A 16,210-nucleotide genomic window follows, 5' to 3' on the forward strand; every position below is an offset into this window, starting at 1 on the left:
ATATATGTATACTAACTAAAAAAGGTGAATACTGAATCCAACCGGCTATTTTGTGCGAGGATCCCTTATCTGAAATCTTTAAAAGAAAATAAGGAGTGCATTTCTTATTCTTTTAAGTCTTAAGAATTTGGTCAAGCCACAGCCCCTGATCAGAATTTGATATATTGGATTGACCACTAGTGAGCAAGGTTGAAAATGTGGCCCAAATGTTGTGTAAGATTGCTATCTAATCTAAAGGGTGCGCCAAACGTAGAAGTTATCCAAAGCACAGCTCCAAACTAATACTCTCTTCATTCTTTTTTATTTGTCTTTACTCTTATCCGTTTTTGTGGTTTTCATTGATGGAATTTCCGTGAGGAGGACGATTTGTGGTTTTCTCTTATCCCCCGCACATGATCTTTAAGTCCCTTTCCCTCAGCTTTTATAGAGCTTTTCAATGACAATTGCTATTATAAGCCAAATATTCCATTTCTCCACTTCTTGATGCTAATTCTCAAGTCCTGACTTCTGCTTAGGTACGATCTCTCTCTCTATCTCTATCTCTCGCTCACACACACAAAAAAATCTAGAATTTTTTCTTGCTAAGTTTAACTATCAAGATACTTATAATACAATTAGAGCTAACTATCAAGATAATTATAAGACAATTAGAACTAATCTTGTCATGTCGTCTCTTCTCTTTTTCTTGCATTTGGATAGCAAATTGCATATTCTAAGTTGAAAACATAGTCGTATACTAATTGAACTGAGGAGTTTAGATAGTACATATTTGAACTTTATTGTGGGCAAGCAAGCACGATATGCATGTGTGCGTTTGCATATTATTACTATTGTACACTAATTGTATGATTAAGTAACTTGTTGTATTGCAGGTGTATATTGAGGATTATTATGGCTGGAAAATTTAGGAAGTGCATGCTACTATGTTGTTCAAGAAAGTCTCTCAATCAGGTTAATTCTAGACCTCTACCCTTTTATATCTGATTGCCTTTATTTTTAGTTCAATGATGGTAGTGTGATAGTCTAAGTACGCTAAAAACGTACCCGCACCCTAACATCCTTATATTTCTGCCTACAACTAGTGCTGTTCCGAGCAAAAAAAAAAGAAAAAAGAGCAATTAACATTTTACGAGTATTAATACTGCTGGGTGGTTGTTGTAATACTGACGGAAATCCACAATACAAACTCCCCTCTATCCCAAAATGTTCGATATATAATGTCTCTTCCTGAGGTCCAAATTATATAAATTTTGACAAAGATTTTAAAAACTTTCCTCCTTCATGTTATATAAGTGAAAAATTTCAAAAAAATTGAGGCGTAGAGGATAATTGTTCGAGTCTAATTTTCTTTTCCCGTACAAGGAAAAAAGCTCTCCCTCCATACAAACACAAAATCTTTATGGGCCCAAGCCCACTTTGGCCCTCCATCATATATACCTGGTTTGGACACCCACATTGTATTTCTTTGAGAAATGTATATTTTTAGCCACTTTTAAAAATAATAGCTCACAAAATATATATTTTTTTGATATCTATATATATATTTTATACACTTTTTAGCTAGCGAATGAAATTAGTTCGATCGACTGGCTAATTTTGTATTTTGCCCTATTTCTTTTCAATTCGGTTAAATCACTATACAACATAGCTTCCCCAGGTGGCTTTAATAGAAAATAAGAAGGAAACTCTACACAAATAGCCGGCCGGGTTTGTGGTTTATTTTCTAGCAAGAAGACCTACTAAATAGGAGGAAAAGGTGCTATCCCAATAGGTTCCGGATCGGATCGGCTTTCTCTTATCACAAGTCTTGTGATATATATGATACACATAGAAATGAACATCTTTGAGCAAGGAATTCCTAGTTGAATGATTCCCTATCAATATCATTACTCTTACTGAAACTTACAAAGTCATCTTTTTGAAGATCGAAGAAATTCCCTAGTATACCTAGATTATACACATATTATATACAGTTATATAAATACATATTATACATAGATCATACATATATTATTATTTTTAATTTAAACAATTGAATGGACCACTATTTAGGTTAATTATTCAAATAAAAGAAGACCATAAAACATAGGTCAATGATGAAAAATTGAAGAGAAAACGGCCTTCTAAATTATACTTTGATTAAACCAATAACCTCAAGTTAATGTTGGGAAGTTCTTGCGATTTCTAAAGTTTTAAAAGTAATATGGGTCGAAAAACCCACTAAGTAAATATACTCTATTTAGACCGCCAGGCCCAAACCATTTTAGCTTGGTCATAGTAAATTTGTAATAGCGCGCTAGCCGCTTCATGGAGGGGCATTTGCATCTATATTCGTTTTTTGTGTCACGTTTTAACTTGTGTCCGCTTTACAAAAAAAATTGCAAGTGTACCCGCTTTTTCGCATAACTTCAGCATACGGGGCTGAAGTAGCAAAGACAATCACGCAAAACTTCAGTATTCTAATAGTCGGGCCTGAAGTTTAGCTCTAAAGCTGAGCTGAAATTTTTGTTTGTAAAACTGTCGAACTTCAGCTCTAGAGCTGAAGTTTTTGTTTGTAATTGGAGCTGAAGTTTTTGTTTGTAAGCTTCAGCTCTAGAACTGAAGTTTTTGTTTGTAAGCTTCAGCTCTAAAGCTGAAGTTTTTGTTTTGTAACTGTCGAACTTCAGCTCTAGAGCTGAAGTTTTTATTTGTATCTAGCGAACTTCATCTGCTGAAGTTTTTGTTTGTAAGCTTCAGATCTAGAGCTGAAGTTTTTGTTTTGTAACTGTCGAACTTCAGCTCTAGAGCTGAAGTTTTTGTTTGTAACTGGAGCTGAAGTTTTTGTTTCTAAGCTTTAACTCTAGAGCTAAAGTTTTTGTTTTGTAACTGTCGAACTTCAGCTGTAGAGTTGAAGTTTTTGTTTGTAACTGGCGAACTTCAGCTCTAGAGCTGAAGTTTTTTCTGGAAAAATCAGCTTTTTATGTTATCGTCCGCTTTAAATGCAGCAACCTCATTTCGTCTAACTCACACTCAGCTTTGCTCAGCCATTTTTATTGCTAAGCAACCGATATTCAAAAATACATTATACAGTTCTATTATACATTCAGAAAACACAAATTTTTCTTTTTCTGAACTCAAAAACATATAATTCACATATACAAGGATAACTTTCTACTTGCTTCAATTATGCTTCTGGCTATAGCAATAAGTTTCTCCACAAATTATGTTGGAAAAATCCCAAGTACTAGAGGCTCTTTCTAAAAATGATTATTAATTTCTTGAAAACGAAATCCTAGATAAAAACGTTGTGTGAATACAAGTTATATACATAGCCGTAACAGATTTCTTGCAAAAAAGGGAGAAGGAGAAGTTTGAGAAAGAAGAGGTAGATATAACTTTGACGAGGAAAAAGGGGGCTGAAATTGTTTAAAAAGTGGGTACAAGTTAAAAGTTTTAAAAAAATAGGTATAGGTTAAATGGAGGCGACCAAATAGGACGCCCCGTACAATTTTTACTTCATGGAATTTTGAATTTTACAAGTGAAACTCCATAATAATAATTTATTTTTCAACTACAAAAGTTGTAAAGTGCTGTTTCTTAATTTTATCCCTTATGGTCAAGAAGTCTTTGGTACTACCTTCTTGGTCCTTGCACTATTTTAGGTTTCAACTGGATTCATCCTTTTCCATACTGCTGCTTTAATTATGACAGAAAATGCAGTACAAGTGAGTCGTTAAATCCTTAAAGAGCAATTAAAAGCAATATGAAATATGCACGACATGACATGAAAAGGGGAAGTTTATGTAAGTAATAAAGTTCTACTTTTACTTTTTGATTTTTCGCCAAATAAGGATATGATGACAAAGCAGTTGTGTCAATGCCTTGTGGACATTCTCGTTTTGATTCCTCATTCACCCTGTTTGGCCAAGCTGCCAAAATCTGCTTATTTTGAAAAGTACTTTTGAAAAAAAATAATTTATGTTTGGCCAATTTATTTAAGAAGTACTTTTTGCAACATTTGGTAAACTAAGTGTGTTTGGCTAATCTTTCTAAAAAATACTTTTGAGTGTCAAATTACCAAAAAGGATAATACTAAGGTCTTATAATTCTTTTAAAGAGAAAAATGAACTCAAATATTTATCGTAAGGGACTACTATTTTTAATTTATTTAATTAAAATATAAAACATAAAGTAAACAATCATATTAAAGATTTAAATCAATTTTACACTTATAGTTATACCAAAGCATATATTATTATCAAGTATAATTACTTATTGTTACATGATGATTTGAATCATCAAAATACATCATTCAGTATGAATTAGAAGTCCATTCCACAAATTATTATATAGTGATAATCTACCATGAAAGAATAAGTAAAGTCACTCATACAAGATAATATTTCTCAACAATTTCATCTCTACGTCTATCACACAACGCCTCTATATTAGTAGAAGACTTGCCTTGCATTTCTAAAGGAATATCAGAAGGTCCATCTCCTTCCTCAATCTTTGTAGTAACGTCTTCATTAACATAATAATTGAATTCCTTATCGGTATAAGAATGTCATCGGATGAAATTATGTATAGCCATGGTAATTGTAACTAGATGATTCCGAGTGTCAAACTTGAAAGATGGCATTGAACGTAAAATAGAAATAATTTTAAATATATAAAAATAATTTATTTTGTAAAAAAATAGTTAAGTATGTTTAAATTCAAATTCAAAAAGAGTAACGAATTATTAACAACACATAATATATATATTTTTTTAAATTTAAATTCAAAAAAAAACTAATTAGTATTACCTAACCTTACTAACTTTATCCTAAATTGCCAAGTGGCCTATTGTCAGGTTGCCACTTGGCTTAATGTGTGATCCTTTTTCTTCTTCTTTTAATAATATATAGATAGATTATGTGTTGGAATTGTAAATTTATTACCTATTTGTAGGTAATTTTCACAAATTAGATTTGATAACTGTTTTAAAGATTCGAGAACTAATAGTATATAGCAGAAGAAATTATAAATGATTATTTGTAGGAAGAGATTTGATAATCCAAAGAAGGATGTAGATAATTTGCTTTAGTGTCAAAAAAGAAGAAGATAATTTGGAAAGTTACAAGACATTACACAAAGAACAAATAAAAAACAAGAAAAGTCAATAAAGAATTTGGGAAGTTACAATATAATTCATGTATATGATATCTTTAGTTTTAAAAGAATGATAAAAACTAGAAAGAAAAATGAAAAGAAAAAACTTAAATTAGTAAGGGATAATTTGAAAAATATAAATTCATGGTGAGGATAGTTTTGTCTTAAATAAATTAATTTTTCACTTCTGCTTCTTACCAAAAGCAAAAAAATTGATTCTGCTGTTGGCCAAAAGTACTTCTCTGTATTGGCCAAACAACTTAAATTTTTTTAAAAGTACTTTTTTTAAGAAAAAAAAGTACTTTTGACATCCCAAAAGCTTGACCAAACAAGCTCTGAATCACCCCACAAAAGACTACACAATTAAATACGAATAATTCAGGAGAAAACTAATTTTGAGTTAATACTTCAATCAGACCGACAAGCCCAAACTTCATAAATTCAATGTTTTAGCAATTGACTCGACACGTTTTCATCATTTTAGTGAACTACTAAAAGGTCCAAACAAGCGCTTTATTATACAGAATTTAGACCAATAAGCCCAAATTTTGTTAGATGGCTTTAAGTTTCCCTTTTTTTTTTCATAGGCTTTACACGAGTAAGAAATGTTCTAGTGGATAACGGTTCTTAAGCGATACAAAGATTCAAACTCGTAAATATTTAACTGAAAACGAAATTTAAGAAAGAAAGACAGACTTTTTAGAACTTATAATCTACAACATGTCATAAATATTTTGTTTGACTATAAAATCATATTATCAAGGATAAAATAAAAATTTAAAATTGTATTGTTTTTAAATATAAAAATATATTATCCTTCTTGAAATAGATTAAAAAAGGAACTACGCGGCATAAAATGAACTAAAGAACTAGCATTTTTTGGTCATCATTCGATTGTCTTTTTGGTACCTTTATTTGCTACATAAGATTGAAAAGTATTGATCATTTATAGGTAGGACTTCCGCAAAACTCAGGCTATTAGAAAAAGTATGCTCAAAGGAGCACTCTAGAGAAGAAAAAATGAAGATGGGCGTCACTTCAGGAGTCATTTTTCTGATAATCAATTTTAGTGGTATGGTTGAAATTGGGAAATGGCCTTTTGGACTTACTTAAGAGCACCTATCATTTCTTCTATTTCTCTGTTTTGCAATTTGCATTCCTCATTCGTCATTTTCCATATATGTGCCTTGTAGTCTTCTTAACCTTTTGTGGCTCATGAACTTCCACATAACCTTTCCAATTCCAAAAGAATATTTTGAGTGTTGCTTTTACTTTCGAATTGAGGTTGGACATTGATTGATATGATGAGGATTACGTACAAATATTAGTCTTTCTATTTCGATAGTACGTATCATTTTATATTTGAGCCGAGGGTCTCCTGGAAACAGCCTCTCTATCCTTCGGGGTAGGGATAAAGTCTGCGTACATATTACCCTCCCCAGACCCCACTTGTGGGATTATACTGGGTCGTCATCGTCGTTGTTGTTGTTGTATCATTTTATATTTTGGTACAAAAAAAGTACTCCTTTTATTTTACTTTGTTTGTCATAATTTAACGTAGCACAATTTATTAAAGAGATAAAAACGTTTGAAAAGTTTGGTTTTAAATATGTTATAATATTTGTATAATTATACAAAATTAAACTTGTGTTCTTAAATATTTTATAATATTTGTGGATCTATAAAAACTTATCAATAGAAAATATATGAATGTATTATCTTTTTATGACAAAATAATAAAAAAATAACATCAAAGTGAAATGGAAGGAATATTCAATAACTTATTAATGTCATATCTATCGCCATTTTGAAGATGTTTATCGTACAATTTCTAACTTTTGGTTGTATTCAAAATTCAAAAAGAAAGAAAAAATCTAGTCTTTAGACTCTTAGTTAGCATTGAAGAATGCTCAATTGAATTTCAATAAGTAAAAAGGTGAATCAATCTAGAAATGATGGACTTTTCTTACTACATCGGAACTTTATATGAAAACAAAAACTCCATTTGATTTTTAATTAAATGTATAGTTCAAACAAGATATAATTAATTATTTTAAATAAGGTATGTAAAGAGCAATAAAAAATTATTTAAGAACACAAAATGTTGAAGAAATGAATCAACGTTCACTCCAAAAGCCAAAAATAGAAGGCCATAGTTGACTTGCATATGGAAAACAAACAGCCACCGGCAAGCCAGAAAGGCCACATTGCGCGTACTAGCCCTTACCTAATAAAACTTTATAACAATAATAATAATAATAATAATAATTAATAATCATATCCTGTATTTGAATTAGTCATATAATTAGGAGACAAAGCAGGATTCTATTATATCGGATTAATGTATTGTACGTGCCTGTGTGCCCCTAACCCTGTAAAAACCTTTTTAAATATTTGGTTTTTACAAGTCAGTGATCAGAGGTCATAATTTTAACTCCAAGGTGCCTAATGACTTTTATGTTATCCTGTTGAGTTTCTTATTTATTATGTCAAGGTAAACCGCAACTTTTAAGTATTGAGTAAAAAGACTAACCCTACGCACATTCTTTCAGTTTATATTTTGCGTGTAGTTGGTACCATTGTGCTAAAATAAACAAAATAGAAGTATTTTCTAAATATATTCTTTTAGTTGTTTGTTTGAGAGTAAAATATACTTTTCAAGAAAGTGTACATAATTTCAAAGTCGATGATAGTGAAGTGAAATCCTACTATTCTAATAATCACAAATTAAATTAATAAAGGGAGCTGTGAATGCTCTTAGTAAAATAATGTGCAAGGAAACTCTTTTATGAAAAACAGAATTTTTTTTGTCACAATTCGGAATACAACACTACATGTTAGAAATGTAATGAACAGGATCATAGTAGTTTCTTCTTCTTCTTTGTTACTAATGTGAAATTAATAATATCAAATTTGTATTTAGAGGATTTTCTGTTGAGTTCCCACGCTGGTGGGTCATTGGTTATTGGTAACCTTTTAGTCTCCTTTATGCTCCTCTTATTTTAAGCAAATCTCACCTTTTGAGTTAATTTTTGGAATTGAGTTAGATTTAAGGTTCATTTTTTTTAATTATGATATCTGAGTTAAATTTATTTCAATTCATGATTTATCAGATATTGGACCCTCATCTTATATTATAAATGTCCAATCTTAGACATAGTGTTGAATTCCCATATCATGAATTATTTGATCTTCTTATACAATTTTCGATAATTCTGGTTCCATGAACTACCTTTTAAATTTGAATTAAATCCAGTGACCATTTCGTTAACATCCTTTCTTTAGTATCCTCTTTTCTTTGACATATACATTATTGTTAATTTATATTATATGGGGTCATAATTGAAATGAACTGTTTAATCGGAACTGAGAAAGTGAAGATAAGTGGCCCATTCCCCCAAAACCGCAACTACAAATGGCTGACGCCTTTAGATGTACACATGTTCCATCCATTAGGGCGTTGAATATTCATTCAATCTAAATAATATTACACTTTCCAAATTCAAACTTCATTCAATCTTAACAAACATAATTTCACAAATTAAATCTAATTAAATATAGTAATTACTATCCAACTCCAACTGGATTATACACAATAACAAACCATGGATTAGCCTTCTCATCTAACCATGGTTAAATCTCCCTTTCTATAAATGCGCCCTACACTGTCCTTTTACGACACAAAGAACGTTTACTGCTGAGACCGTCTCTACTGCTAACAGAAGCCATCACCTTTCTCCTTCCTCCTTCATTATGACTTTATTCTCCACAAATCCACGTGAGGTAACATTAAATCTTCATAATTCTAATAGAAATTTTATCCCCCCCCCCCCCATAATTCTAATATATTTTTCACCTCTTTTTCTAATTCAATCTTCCCCAATTCAAATTTCCACTTTTTTTCATCTTCCACATGAGTGCCTATCGAAATTAAGTAGGATCAAAGAGCAGGATATGGATTATATGATTTTTTGGTTAAATAACTTATATGATTTAATTTGGCGTGTAACAACGTTGTTGTGAATAAATATTGTCGTTTGTTTCTGACTTGCAGGTTACGAAAATGGCAGAGGATTCATATGAAGACGCCATTGCAGGACTGAAAAAGCTCCTCAGGTAGAGAGTACAGTACCATTAATTTTTCCCACTTTATGTCCTTTTCCCGCAGCACATTCTGTTACTTCTATAACGTAATTAGTGCACAGAATTCTGTACTGATCTGTCATTTCCCTATTTCCAATAAGGACGCGGACGGTGATTTCATCATCTTATTTAGAGCTATCCTAATCCGTTTGCACTACGCGGGACCTACTTTTTGTTTGTCAGTAGGTCCCACACGGAGTGGGTGGTTGAATATTTAATTTTTTTTTTTTTTTTTGGCTTTGTTGTTGGTAGTGAGAAGAATGAGCTGGAAGATGCAGCGGTCGCGAAGATACGGCAGTTGACGGCGGAGTTGGAAGGCGCCGGCGGGAAAAAGTCTGACCCGGATGAGAAGATCCGAACCGGATTCGCCCACTTCAAGGCGGAGAAATATGAGTAAGTTGTTAGCAAGTACTTTGCCGTAAAAGATTTGTGTCCTATGCTATTAAAAGTATGTCCGAACCTTCGGTTATGGGGCATAAAATATTGCAAGATTCTCGGATATGCTGCCTGAAACTTTTAATAAGTGATAAATTGACATAATTCATGTTGATTGTTCTTTTCCACTATTGAAGGTTGGAAGTTTGACTCTCGGTGTAAAATACTATGTTACTCCTCCAAAATAAGTTATACTCCGTCCGGTTCAAAATAAGTGATTTTTTAGATTTTTTTTTTGGTCCAAAATAAATGATTTTTTTCAGATTTCAAGAATGAAGGAGTTAATAGTGTCGGAGTATGTGTTAGAAATATTTATTTGAAGAAATAATAAAGGTTAATATGGCAAATTTCATTGTTAATTAATGTTAAAAGGTGGATTTTTTAATATGTATGAAAACAACTAAAATCACTTATTTTGGACGGAGGGAGTAATAGAGAACATATTTTATACGTTTAACATAAAATTAATATGTTGAATAATTATTATATAACGATGCTATTATATATATATATTTGATTGCATTTTAACTTTTTTTAGCAGGTAATCTAAGTGACTAATCATGCTTTTATGGATGGTTATTTTTAGTATGATTTGATAGTATAATGTTTTTCTCTCTTTAATGTATATGAGTTGGATTTAAAAGAATGAAACTTTTGCTTGGCCAATTCATATAAGTGGTTGGTTAACGAGATTCCTAGCTTAATTTAGTTTGAAAACAAGATCGATGTCTATAATGATTACTAACTTTTATTATAATTCGTCCATTGTATTAGCATAATTTATCATATTTAGAATAAAGTATATTTATTGAAATTGCAAAAGTTAGGAAATAATTCTACTAAATGATAGAAATATATTGATAGGTCCAAAAAAGTCGAAGAAATTGATCAAAAAAGAAAATTAAAGTCAAAGTAAACAGGAGTAGCTCTTTGATATGATTGTGGACAAGTGATTGCTAGGTGTCCAAATTGTGTCTGCGAAAGGTGGAATCCTGATCATTGAAGCCTAGCTTTCTGTTCACTCTTTCTTTATAAAGATCATGGGCCTTACGTTGCAAAAAGAAAGAATAGTCTCCATAATTAATGGAGAAGAATATGGTACCCATTTTTGTACATTAAAGTGCGCTTAGAAAGAAAAGAAAAGAAGTCGTTCTTAAAAGAGAATTTTAAGTTTACTTCTTGAAAGTAAAGCAGATTTAAATTTCATTTAAAAAAAGGTAATTGGACTAACGATGTTGATGAATCTCCAAAATATACAAGATAAAGATTTCAAGTGTGTTTGTAAGTTCATTTAAACATAGAAATTTTTTGTAATTTGCAAAGCTTCTTGGGATAGTTGTAATAAATATTTTTGCCTATATAATCATGTTTATTAATTCAGAATTCTTAACCTTCGAAGTTGCACTTTATTTGTAGGAAAAATCCTGAGTTGTTTGGACAGCTTGCAAAAGGTCAAAGCCCTAAGGTAATTCATACAGTATTAGTAATGTGTGATCTCTTCAGGCTTCTTGTTTCAGCAGTTAATAATAAATTATTGATCATATCCTTGGTTAATATAGTAACAATAAGACTTTTTAATGATCCAAGCAACATAGAGGGTTTGGGAAAAACAATTGTGCATTGTAGAACTACTACTACTACTAATAGCATTTATTATTATTATTATTATTATTATTATTATTATTATTATTATTATTATTATTATTATTATTATTTGTCACCATAGGCTCTTTTCTGAATTAGCATTTTCTGAAGTCTTTTTCCTCCCATTAGTAAAAGAAGAAATAATTATATCTTGCAAATTCTTTGATCATGACCCTTTTTTCCAAAAATATTTTATGTAAATCAATGTCAATACATGCTGTCCTCCACAATTGTTAATTGTTCCTGGACGTCAAGAATGCGCTTTATTGTTGGGATTGCACAACAATTGTCATGGCGTTTAAGGCACGTTAGCATTGACAAATACTCATGATTTCTCATTAAATAACGTGCAGTTCTTGGTATTCGCCTGCTCCGATTCCCGAGTATGCCCATCCCACATCCTCAATTTCCAGCCAGGTGAAGCTTTTGTGGTCCGTAATATTGCAAACATGGTCCCTCCTTTTGATCAGGTGAATTTTACTGCCTTATGTCCTATAGCAATTGCAGTTGATAATTTTACATATACAATAAATATTAAGTTTGTAACCTTTTCCACAATAAGTGCAGTAGTCTGAATTTGCCTTTGAAAAAATGGCAAAAGAGAATAAAGTATTGCTTATGTAAATCTAATACCACGCTGGAGACTTAATCAACAAGAATCAAGAACCAGAAATAAAAGACCTAAACGCAAGTTGAGGAAAATGATGTGGTTATTATTGTTGGGTATGCGAACAAAGTCCCACATTGGTAGCTGAAAAGATTGGTAGTCTACATATAAGGTGTATGAATCTCTTAATGGTGTGAGACCTTTTGGGGAAAATCGTGCGGGCTTGGCCCAAAGTGGACAATATCACACCATGTTAAGAGTATCTTTGGGCCATTTAGCCCAACAATTTGGTATTCTTTATTTTCGAGTTTGCCTCTACCTCGTCATAACAATTATGGCATAAAGTTTTGAACTTTAAATTGTTCGGAGTTGAATGAAGATTCTGAAACATGTATGTTACAGTGGGGCGAATCTTTAACCCATCATTTATCTTGTACTTTTTGCACGCTGTTCTAATTAATAACTGTATTTTAAGTCAATCTAACTCTCTAATTTTGTTATACAGACAAAATATTCTGGAGTGGGTGCCGCAGTCGAATATGCAGTTGTCCACCTAAAGGTTAGTCATTTTTAAACACCTAGATGACGGTTGATTATTGGTTTTACACGTAGTACGTCTGCTTAATTAATCCTTTAATTAATAAAGTAGCTCATTTTATCCTTACAATAGTACGTTAATTAGGGCATGACTCTAGCGTTTTTTAGCCTGCCATTTATGCTCCATTGGTCCAACGCTACCCAACTAAAGAGATGCCTTTCTTACTTTCTCCCCATATTTATGTAATTGAAAATGTCAACTTGTCTGACTTTGACTTTAATATCATGAGTTAAGAAGGATATTTGTAATAAAAATATAACTTAAATATAAAGAGAATCCCTTTTAGGAGTGTGTTGAGGCCATTCTTGTAATAACCTAAGTTTCTCCTAATTGAGTTGGAGAAACATTTTTACCTCTCTTAACATTGTTTTGTGTGAATTTTCAGAGAAAATATTTTTATTAACTTCTAAATTAATATTGAAGTCCGACAGTACTTGTCTGATTGGTCTCAAACCTTTATAAATTTGCCTCTCACTGAACGTCCCATGTGCGTGGTAGAAATCAAAATACACATTAATTACGTCAGCTCATAGCTTCAGCCTTAAGTAAGTAAGGATTAGTACAATGAGTTAAATTATGATAATTTTTAATTGCCTATTCTTGTCCTTTTTCCTATCTATTTGGAGTTGTGACTTAACAAAAACATGCAGGCGGTAGAAATCAAAATATGCATTAATCAGATCTTAACTTCAGCCTTAAGAAAGTAGGGATTAGTACAATCATTTAATTTGACGATTTTTAATTGTCTCTACTTTTCCTATTTATTTGGAGTTGTCATTTAAAACAAAACTAAAAATGTACAACAGGTGGAGAATATTTTGGTGATTGGACACAGCTGTTGTGGAGGTATTAAAGGGCTAATGTCTATCCCTGATGATGGGTCCACAAACAGGTTGGTTTATCCTTATTAAAATAAATGCCTGATAATGATTGAGAATGAAACTGGACTTATCAATAAGCGAATAGTCACCCTTATAAAGCTAGTACTACTTGATAAATAAAGATGATCTGATCAGTCCATTTTGAGTTTTAAAAGCATGTCTGCTCATCAAGATTATTCTAATATAGTAAATTAGGGATACTGTTTATATCAGTCCAATTTGTGCTTAAAACTATGTCTACTCATCAAAAAGAAAAAAATCCAACAGTGCAAATAGTTGGAAAATTCTTCTGATAATTTTTTAGTTTCTTTTGTTGTTTCTGCGTGATTTCTTTGAAGGAGTATGCAATAATTATTCTACATTGCGTGTCAAGAAGTCAAATACTGGTTGAGTAAATTGGTATAAACATTAAAAATTCATACACGAAGGTTTTATACTTTGTGCATTAAAATGCAGTGATTTCATTGAAGAGTGGGTCAAAATCTGTCTGCCGGCCAAAGCGAAGGTAAAGGCAGAATGCTGCCATTTGGATCCCACTGAACAATGCACAAAATTGGAGAAGGTAATTACTCTTTTCAGTACATTAACCATGACATCTTTTAGTAAATAATGCATAAAATTTTACCATTTGGCAGACTTAATAAATTTTAGATATATAATTATAATGTTAAATGGTTGAGCAGGAGGCAGTGAATGTATCACTAGGCAACTTATTGACATATCCATTTGTAAGAGAAGCTGTGGTGCAGAAAAGTCTTGCACTGAAAGGTGGACACTACGATTTTGTGAATGGATCTTTTGAGCTCTGGAATATAGACTTCAATCTTACCCCTTCTGTTTCACTCTAAACTTTAACAAAACTGTAACTTTTCATGTAACCAATGCAACTCCGTTTCAAGTTTTTTTCTTCACTTTGCATTTTGATGTAAATGTATTACTTACTGAACAATGTGTGTCACACAAATAATATTAACCGGCTGTTGGAGCTTTGGGCTAGCTTATCTTAAGGTTATCTCCTTATGTTTTTTCACAAATCACAACCTTTGTTTTCGGTGATCGAGCCAAAGTTTTACAGACCAGTTACTTCTATATGTCGAATACAGAATCTTTCATCCATCAAACAATTGTTGTTTTCTACAAGTTGGGCATAAATATAATGGCGTGTTTACCATTTTTTTTGGGAGCTATCATTTCACTGCTCTATTTTAATTAATTCCTAGATTTTGTTGGGAAGCTAGTGTGGCATCTCAAAAGGTAGTATAGATGAGAACTGCTCAAAAGGAGAGCCATGTTTCAAGGAATGGGATGAATGACTACTTTTCTATTGGTTGTGCGAGTTTCAAGATAAGAGATAAAGCTTCCACTATTTATCCAATGGGAATGGTCCACGGAACATTGCTCAACCATTGAGGTGCGTAAAATTATCTCTACTGTCGAGGGAAAGAGCATGGGCACTGCTCAAACGAAGTCATGGCTCAACCTGGCCCACGAACACAACTTGGATTTTTCCCTTTAATCATAGACAATCCCATGACTAAACAATAGATTGTAGAGGGGTCCAATCTTCTACCAATTGCTTAGTAAGTATTCGAGAAAGGGCAAGAGAGATGGTGCATTTTTATGTCAAATACTAATTATATTTCCAATTTATTCCTTTTCTGCCGTAATTACCAATCTTCCCCTAAAAGAAGGCTCTAATAGTCATCCTACTTTAATATTTAAACTGCAGCCATTCATTCAAATGATTTTAGATGTCCATATATTGGGGTGGCAGTTTGAGGGGAGAAATTTAAAAATAGCCAGATTTATAAGTGATCATTCAGAAATAGTTACAGTTTTAAAAGTAATTAAAATTTAGCCACTTTGTATGTAAAGATAAATTTGAACGAAAATACTGTTCAAAATTCAGAAAATACTCCAGCATAATATACTGGAGTTCCAGCATAAGTATATTCGAACTCCAGTATATTATAATGGAGTTCCAGCATAAGTATACTGGAATGCATATTATAATGGAGTTCTAGCATAAGTATACTGAAACTCCAGCATAATATACTGAATTTCCAGTATAATATACCGGTCCATCATAATATGCTGGAAGTTCATACACAGGTGCTCCAATCTCCAGTATATGTTCCAGCATAATATGCTAAAAGTTCATATACAAGTGCACCGATCTCCAGTATATTATGCTGGACCGGTCCCTGTTACAGCAAAATATTGGCTATTTTTCAATGACTTTGCAAACGCTGGTTATTTTTGAATGATCAGTCCGAAAACTAGCTAGCCCGTGCTATTTTTACCAGTTTGTGCACTAACGTATTCAACCCATTCAAGGTTGGGCCGCTCATTGACCCGCCCATCCAACCAATCTCAACCCATCTAAAGGGAATTTTGACTTAGCTATACTACTTTTTAAACTTATTTACCCTTACTATTGAAGTTTTAACTTGATTACAAGTTGATATATAATTTACCAATTATATAGTACCTATAGTGTTAAATAAGTATCCTTAATATTAGAAATTGAATAGGGAATATCAGTTATCTGCTATATTGGTAGTGTATCCAATTTTTCTTCTCTCTTCGTTGCGCTCTCTCTCTCTCTCTCTATTATTTCTTTTGCCCTATTTTTCTTCATTCAATCTTTTCTGCTTCTTTCTCTTTTTCATCTCCTTTATCCTTTTTTTCTTTAGGGAATTCTTCAATGGATTTTAATTGTTTGATTATGGAGTTTTAACTTAATAATTTTCTTTTATGAGGCACAAA

At 32.0% G+C, this 16,210-nt stretch overlaps 1 protein-coding gene across 2 annotated transcripts; it reads left to right on the forward strand.

Annotated features, from left to right (window-relative positions):
- Window positions 1–242: 242 nt before the first annotated feature.
- Window positions 243–14,479, forward strand: LOC107821152 (carbonic anhydrase 2). Of its 2 annotated transcripts, XM_016647564.2 has the most exons (10): window positions 243–515; window positions 873–951; window positions 9,188–9,249; window positions 9,529–9,669; window positions 11,128–11,176; window positions 11,709–11,825; window positions 12,468–12,521; window positions 13,367–13,452; window positions 13,898–14,003; window positions 14,125–14,479. In XM_016647564.2, the coding sequence occupies exons 2-10, from the start codon at window positions 892–894 to the stop codon at window positions 14,287–14,289; spliced, it is 840 nt and encodes a 279-aa protein (XP_016503050.1). In that variant the 5' UTR covers window positions 243–515; window positions 873–891; the 3' UTR covers window positions 14,290–14,479. The 2 variants fall into 2 exon arrangements, with proteins under 2 accessions (XP_016503050.1, XP_016503057.1); XM_016647571.2 differs by lacking the exons at window positions 243–515; window positions 873–951 and adding an exon at window positions 8,762–8,916.
- Window positions 14,480–16,210: the final 1,731 nt, after the last annotated feature.

The sequence above is a fragment of the Nicotiana tabacum genome, chromosome 20 (assembly GCF_000715075.1).
Source record: "Nicotiana tabacum cultivar K326 chromosome 20, ASM71507v2, whole genome shotgun sequence".
NCBI lineage: Eukaryota > Viridiplantae > Streptophyta > Magnoliopsida > Solanales > Solanaceae > Nicotiana > Nicotiana tabacum.